General features: G+C 39.7%; 2 protein-coding genes across 3 annotated transcripts; one reads left to right on the top strand and one right to left on the bottom strand.

Moving 5' to 3' along the window:
- The first annotated feature begins 390 nt into the window (after positions 1 to 390).
- Positions 391 to 1911, top strand: LOC149406229 (Surfeit locus protein 2 (SURF2)). Its single transcript, XM_089622047.1, has 5 exons — positions 391 to 656; positions 746 to 843; positions 928 to 1275; positions 1490 to 1538; positions 1655 to 1911. Exons 1-5 carry the CDS (start codon positions 433 to 435, stop codon positions 1755 to 1757), a joined length of 822 nt encoding a protein of 273 aa, XP_089478173.1. The 5' UTR covers positions 391 to 432; the 3' UTR covers positions 1758 to 1911.
- A 1721-nt stretch (positions 1912 to 3632) lies between these two features.
- On the bottom strand, positions 3633 to 7480 carry LOC149406230 (S-adenosyl-L-methionine-dependent methyltransferases superfamily protein). Of its 2 annotated transcripts, XM_089622173.1 has the most exons (8): positions 7019 to 7479; positions 6539 to 6703; positions 6255 to 6437; positions 5508 to 6102; positions 4918 to 5030; positions 4594 to 4814; positions 4059 to 4379; positions 3633 to 3919 (listed from the first exon to the last, which is right to left on the bottom strand). In XM_089622173.1, the coding sequence occupies exons 1-7, from the start codon at positions 7271 to 7273 to the stop codon at positions 4064 to 4066; spliced, it is 1848 nt and encodes a 615-aa protein (XP_089478299.1). In that variant the 5' UTR covers positions 7274 to 7479; the 3' UTR covers positions 3633 to 3919; positions 4059 to 4063. The 2 variants fall into 2 exon arrangements, with proteins under 2 accessions (XP_089478299.1, XP_089478261.1); XM_089622135.1 differs by having other exon boundaries at positions 3633 to 4379; positions 7019 to 7480.

The raw sequence follows: 7480 nt of genomic DNA on the forward strand, positions 1-7480 counted from the left end.
GAAAGAGGAGAGAAGAGAAGAATTTTTTTTTTCAAAAACACCTTTTATTTGTTTACAGTTTTCTTTACTTTTTTCCAAAACAACTTCAAAATTTTTTGAAATTTTTTTCCAAAAACTTAAACCAAACATGTTTTCAATTTTTGTTTTCAATTTTTTCAACTCAAAAACTAAAAAATTGTTTTTGAGAGGAATACATGTTGGCCTAAAAGTGAGATATTCCCGGAATGAAAAAAATATATATTAGAAAAGCAAGTTACACAACGAGGCACAAATACATTGGGCCTCTCAGAATGTCTTGGGCCTAAAAAACTTAATTGGGTATGACACGGCCCAACTATCCAAGCAAAGTTTCCCAAATACAAATCTCTCTCTCTCTCTCTCTCTCTCTCTCTCTCTCTCGCACTGAAAGCGTTGAGCTCAGAGGCAACACTAATGGCGGCGAGCGAAGAGAAGGAAGGGAAAAACCTTCTTGGCTCTCCGACGTTCAAGAAACTCGAAAACGGCCGGTTCAGGTGCGTACAGACCGGCCACGAACTCCTCGACAAAGACAAAGAAACCTATTCGAATAGCAAACAATGTCGTTTAGGTCTCATCGAATTCGCTCTCTCTCGCAATAAACCCCCGCTCAACATGTTCAAGCCCGACCCTTCGTCACGGTAATCGGCTCAATCTCTAAACCTTTGTCTTCTTTTGCAAGTTTTGTAGAAGAAGCCCTAGTTTTGACTATTCAAATTCCTCGTATCAGCTCGAAGCTGATTTGCAAGTTGACTGGCGATACGGTTAACAAGTCCGAGGAACACCTCTGGAAGCATATTAATGGGAAGCGATTTCTCAACAAACTAGGTTCGTATTTTCTGTACCAACAAAAAAATCATGATTTTATTGGCGACGAGACTGTGATTGATTTGAGATTATTTACGTGAACAGACGAAATGGAAACACAAAATCTTACCCCTGATAAAATGGTCGAGCTGAAGGAGAAGAAAGTTGAGGAAGAAAAGGCTGAGAAAGACAAGGATGATGTGAAAACAAAGAATAAGAACAAGAAGAAAAAGAAGAAGAACAAAAAGAAGAACGAGGAAAAGGACAATGACAAGAGCGTCGAAGAGATTGTCTCCGAAGTGAGAGAACCTAAAGGCGACGATGATGATGAAAGTGATTCGGAGGAAGCCGATTTTTGGGTGCCTCCCGAGGGAGCACGGTGGGATTTCGACGATGGTGGGGACCGTTGGGGTTCGGGTTCCGAGTCCGAGAACGAGGCCGATGATGCAACCGGTGAGATTGTTTTTGGTGTTTCTATGCTTTTGTTTGAAGAAAGTTGCGATTTTTATTTTCGGAATTCAGTTATATCTGATCCTGCTACATGAATTCAGGGAGTTTAATATTTCCTTTATAGTAAACATTATTGAGAATTCTCATGATGACTATCATTTAGCATTGAAATCTTTAAGTAAGTCTTGTGTTTATTGTAATTTATTTGTCTTTGCAGTTGCAGAAGTTGAAGATGATGGCAAGGAATCAGAAGAGCTTTCTGTGCGGTGTGTGCTTCTTTCTCTATGTTTGGATGTTTGTTTTACTTTCGAGTTTGATACTGGATATTATCAGTTTTTTCAGTTTTTTTTTTTTTTTTTACATTTTTTATTGTGTTTTACAGAGCGAAACGTATGTCCATAGAAATCGGACCGAGCAGCTTTGCTTCGAGGAAGAAGAAGCCTAAGAGAAATGGGGACGGCTGTTCTGATGAAACCTTGGCTTAACTTATAATTCTTTGGAGTTTTCTTGTAATACAAGTCATTAACTTATAACTATATTTTGGTATCTGAAGGGGATGATGCCCCTGATATATTACATTCTTGTTCTCCTGCACTGTACGAGTAGTTTCAGTTTGTAATTTAACTCCGGTTCTTTGTTGTTAAATATCAAATTTTGTTGGAAAACAATACAAAACTGATCAACGCTCAAAATTCTAAATTGTCTTTATAAAAAAGAAAAATCAAATTTAATCCTCGCTTAAATGTTTAATGTAGTCTTATGTAAGAACTGTTTCCAAATTTGTAGCCAAAGAGTGATATGGGGTCAAGGGATGCCAACAGATAAGAGCCTTCAAAGAACTCCCTGTCTGTCAAATTCCTAGCCAACTTGAGATTCCATGAGACTTTTACTGTCCGGTTAATCCGTGACACTTCTCGGTAGTCCATGCAAATGTCGACTTGTTCTTTTTCAGGAAACAAATCAGTTCCCTTCGTAAGTTGCCTTTAATTCGGCTCTGATTTCCACTCATTTTTCGGGGTTGATGCCATCAGGCTGAACATGAACGGTCATCTCGAGTGCGGATAGTCTTGTTTTCCAAACTTTTATCTACTTCGGTTTCGAGATCGTCCTTGTTGGTTGTTCCGATAGTCATTAATCACAATTGATCATCGGTGGTTTTTCTGGTCTTTGGTTTATAGCTACTCGTATAGCAAATCTTTGCCGCCTCTTGACTACCTTTGATTTCACAGACCCCGTCGGAGGTCGGAAAGCAAATGCACTGCCATGGTATGTCAAATGCATTGCTCTCATACTATGTATCCACGGTCTTCCCAATATTATGTTGTAACAAGAAAGGCAGTCGAGAACCATGAACTCGACTAACTTGTTAATTTTTTTTCACATGTACGAGTAATTTGACCGATCCCATCCAAAGAGTCGTTTTCCCGTTAAATCTCGTCTGGTCGGTTGATGCTCGCTCGATCTTGGCCTTGTCAATGTTCATTCTTCTCAGGGTCCTCCTGAAGATGACATCGAACTGCCGTTATCGTCAAGGATCATGGGGTCCAATCACGCCCCTCGCTTCGCTTTCCTTGAAGGTGATCGAAGTGTTAGTTTGATCAGGAAGGTTGGTTAGGCAAGATCCGTTTCTCAACCGGAGCACCATGGAGTTGATCGATTCTCTACAGAACTTCGACCTTTTCATGATGAGGTCGATTCATTGTTTTGTTTGAGTGGGAGGAGTAGTTAGGTTCTCCTCGTTCGTCCTCCCCTGTTTTTCCGGGAAGGATTTCATTTTCGGCTTGAAGTTCAAGGTCTTCTTCGAAAGGGATCCGAAGTCAAAGTCCATTGTATATTTTTCTACTAAAACTATACGCATGGTTTCGCAGTTGATTGCGATGTGTCTGTTACTCTTGTGAAAATCACAACAGGCCTCCGGGTCCCTGGTCCATTTCTCACTCTGACCGGTGGTCGGGCCTCACTTCGCCCATCCCTCTTCTTGAAGTTATTCTCCTCACCTCGTGGTCGGGTCGTTCTAGAACCGATTGATAGATCCGTCGCGAACAATCCACCTCACTTTAGCAAAACCATTTGCCGTTCGTTCACCGAGTGAATAGATTTCCAAGAGCTTTGTAAGGTCGACAGAGGCGACATGATCAAATCCAGTTGGAAGAAAATGCTTATCCTTTAGTCATTTTTACTATACATCAAGACATAAATTTTGAGGGCTTCGCAAAAATCCATCGGCTTTTTAGGAGGAACACTCTTTTATGTCTAACTTAAGTTCGACCATAAGCCAATACATAAGATCATATATAGCCGACCAATGATGTCAAAAGGAGATATCTCTCCACTATCATTAATCTATAACTAGTAACTAGGGAAGAAAGACAGAAGGTGAATTGCTTGCAAGTTTATTTCAACAATTCCTTGTTAATATATATAGACTAATTACAAATAAACGCAGATCACAAATAAATAAATACAACACAATGAGAAGAAAAGAAAAGAATTCCTAGCTATGCAGTGACCTATAAAATTAATTCAACGGCTGTTATGTCTACATTTATATCTCCGTTTGGCTGCTACCGGTCACTTAGAATCTCTGTGTCGTTTGTCTCTTAAAACCAGCTTATAAATTCACATGTATAGGCCTGAAATGAAGGTGCTGAGACGCCAAAAAGTCACTGTCTGAGTTATACATTAACCATCCATATCCACCAAACTATAAAACATGTCCCTTATTTTTTTCTAAAATTATACCACATGGAACTGCAAAATAGGAAAGGGAAAATAAATAGAAAAACCTGTTTCACATGGCTACAAGCTCTTCATCCCACAACTTCTTCTGTGCGATCAAAACTCTTTCCTCACCGGAGGAAAGTGCATCGGCTGTGGGTTCCACTTCAGATAACCAACCGTCCCATCTCAATGCGGCGACGAACTTTCGGATATAGTTTACGATCGAGGCTTTATCTCTTATGATGACAAACCCATTCGGTCTTAGGATTCGATCCATCTCTATCAGTAAATCCTCTACACCACATCCTCGCTCCTCGATCTCCGAAAATACCGCCCACGCATGTAGAAGATCAAACGTCCGCGGGTACGTGGAGAACGATTCGCACCTATCGAGTTTTACAAAGAAAAAAGAGTTCGATATTGGAAACCAAATAACAATAAGCACCATGGAGATACGGAATTATTATGAGGGAGCAATTATACAAACTTCTTCTAGTAATACTAAAATAGTAACCAGGAGAAACTGGTCATTTCTTACTTTGTAGAATTATGTTCTTACTTCAGAGACTTCTTGTATTTTTGGACCCCGAAAATGCTTACCAGTCATGGACGGTTCCAACTAAGCCGCGGTCGTATATTATCTTCGATCTCGCAGAAGCACTAGTAGGAGAGACATTCATCACCCATACATCTTTATCATATAAAGCAGCTGCAAAGCCACCGAGGTTCGAGTTCATGTCCATGACATTTCTGAACGAGTTTTTCTGTATCAAGGACTTCATTTGCTTCCAGTACTCAATGACTCGAAAATGCCATATTCTCTGAGGAAAAATTAATACGTCCATCAGTTTAAAAAAGAAAAAAAGAAAAAAAGAAGAAGAGAGAGAAGTAGAATTAGCTAAGCAGCAAATTCAAAGAACTTACCGTATCTTCAACAAATTCCTCGGGACTAACATCAATGTCTTCCAAGCGAGGAGGTGCTGTAGTAAGCCTTCGAGGCCAAGGAGCTAGGCCGCTCCATCTTTCTTTGTGCATCCCTGTTATACATTTTAAAGCCGCAAGCAAAGATTAATAGAAGAAAAAAAAAATTAATAGCATTGTCAGAAAATAAAAAAAATAAATGCCCTAAATATATGTGCTAAAATATTTAATAAATAAAAATCAACCATTTTTAAAGAAAATGAAAAGAGTAACGGTATTCCTGCTAAAACTGAAGCTGGAAAAAATAAAGAATTTGGCTCGAATTTAATTCAAATACCTCGCATTATTCATCTGAATCATGATTTTTTAATATTTAATGAGATCAGCCTGGACAAAATAGTCCTTCCATCCCAAAGTTTTTGCTCTTTCTAAATCTATAATAAATATAATTTTACAGTGTATACTCTCGAAAAAAAAAAATAGAGCTTGGATATAAGTCTATTAGACGTACAAATTTAACCAAGACAAAAATCTGGTCAAAAATGTTGAAACGGTGTTTATTTAGTAAGTTAAAATTTTAGGGTGCCACTTACTAGCAGAATATGGAGAAATACAAGCCTTCATGCTCACATTCCAAGCAGCATCTGGGTCATCCTCAGAATTACACAATGGAGGGTAAGTTTTAGGTTCCCTTTTCATGTAACAGGCATTTGAATTTGGCTTTTCCCATATAACACTCTGGTCTTTCTTTGCAACGACTCTCCAGCACATTCTCTTCAAAAGATCAGACATGGCATTCCAAATTCTCCTATTTGCAGGGTCGCTTGCATAAGCTTCAGGAGAACTGTACACAAAATAACCTCCTGGCCTTAACAATCTATCAAGCTCCAACAGTAAGATACCATCTCTCTGAAGCCAATCGATACGGCACCGTGAACAATGAGCCAGCTCAAACGATCTGCTCGGATAAGGGAGTCTCTTTGTAGCCAAGATTCCCAGAGTTGCTGGAATTCCCCTTTCCAATGCAAACTGTATTTGATTCTCATGTACATCATTGGGTGCAAGGGACATGGCTATGATGTTGTGCGAGAGTAGATATGCACCGAAACTTGCGACTCCACAACCCACATCGAACACATTTCTGATACTTCCTCCATTGTTGAGTCTGTCATCAGGAAATTTTAGCATCTAGATCGCGATGCCAAATTTAACATATAATAAGTATCATCTCATTCTCAAAGAAAACTTATGTGGGTATCAATGGTGCTAATAAAAAAAAATCTTCAGCATTCACTCTTTTGTAGGAAAAAGTGATCTAACAAAGTAAATTCAATTTATACCTTAGCAAGAGAAACAATATATTTATCAGCTCCTTTATGGAAATGAGTCCCTCCACCGGGAAAATTGATCTTGTCCCCATTGACAACCATCCAATTCTGATCTGATTTCTCTTGTGCAAGATGTGTATGAGGGATGTTGGCCTTCCAAACTTCGTCTCTACTCGCCGGCCATCTTATAGGAATCTGAAACTCTAGCAATAAATTTTCGGATTCAAAACTAATCGAAGCACAACCATATATTAAAAAAAAGAATATATAATAATAATAATCTCATTTCCACCTACCTTGTAACCATTCGGAGGAGGTATCAAACAATTATAACGGCGCTCCGGCGGCGGACAATGCCTCTCATAGTGTTCCATCAATGCCATATTGGGCTTCAACCTCATTTGGTAAATAAGGTTCCTATCTAAACAAGGTATTAGCTCTGAAAATTTCATGTCACATATCTGTACACACACCAGAATCCAATACAGCCAATTAGTGGATTAACACATCAAGCTAAGAATATGGACAGCATAACGATCAGCTTTTCCAGCAACTCTTCACATTTGAAAAACAAATCAAAATATATACAAACGGTGTCCAAGTACTCCAAAAACAACGGGTTCTCATCGTAAAATCAAACCTAATTAACGAACAAATCTAGTTAATACGACAAAATGCAATACACTTCTTCACAAATTGGCCAAGAGCATGGCTTTCTAAACAAAAAAAAAACAACCAAATGACAAAAAAAAAAAAAAAAAACGTTTGTGACGTACAGGAATGCTTTTAAGGACCTCAGGATTTCGATCCTGATCCTCATGCAGATCATCTACGTCTCGATGTTGGCGAGCGAATCCGGCGATTCTCGGATCGGAGCCAAATGACTCGTCGTCGGATCTCCGAGAGCCCGGAGCGAACGAAGATCTGAAGTAGAGACACACCAGTCCAAGGCAAGCGATGAGGCAGATCAGGAAGAGCTTCACATGCTTCGAGGCGGCGAGGCCATGGGCGAGCTCTCTCTTGTGCTTCATCGCCGTCGCTCCAAATCGGTCGCTGAGTGGCCGACTGTCAGGAGCGAGGCGGTCTGAATCTCTCAGAGCATAAAAATCTGAAACCCTAGAAATTCGGTGTGATTTGTGTGTAGTGGCGAGAGTGTGTGAGCTCCGATTTACTCAGATTTCTTGGCCTTTCGCGGGAGAGATAGGCTACGGTTGTCTACGGTCGAGCCTATTCGTCAG

The sequence above is a fragment of the Urtica dioica genome, chromosome 1, assembly GCF_054948205.1.
Source record: "Urtica dioica subsp. dioica isolate 48M chromosome 1, U.dioica_male_clone48M_v1_H2, whole genome shotgun sequence".
NCBI classification, from domain to species: domain Eukaryota; kingdom Viridiplantae; phylum Streptophyta; class Magnoliopsida; order Rosales; family Urticaceae; genus Urtica; species Urtica dioica.

Coding starts and splice junctions, on each gene's coding strand:
- LOC149406229 (XM_089622047.1), top strand. CDS start 433: ATGGCGGCGAGCGAAGAGAAGGAAGGGAAAAACCTTCTTGGCTCTCCG. Junction 1,276..1,489: donor CGAGGCCGATGATGCAACCG/GTGAGATTGTTT, acceptor TTGTCTTTGCAG/TTGCAGAAGTTGAAGATGAT. Junction 1,539..1,654: donor TCAGAAGAGCTTTCTGTGCG/GTGTGTGCTTCT, acceptor TGTGTTTTACAG/AGCGAAACGTATGTCCATAG.
- LOC149406230 (XM_089622135.1), bottom strand. CDS start 7,273: ATGAAGCACAAGAGAGAGCTCGCCCATGGCCTCGCCGCCTCGAAGCAT. Junction 6,103..6,254: donor ATATTGTTTCTCTTGCTAAG/GTATAAATTGAA, acceptor ATCGCGATCTAG/ATGCTAAAATTTCCTGATGA. Junction 5,031..5,507: donor TATTTCTCCATATTCTGCTA/GTAAGTGGCACC, acceptor AATGTATAACAG/GGATGCACAAAGAAAGATGG.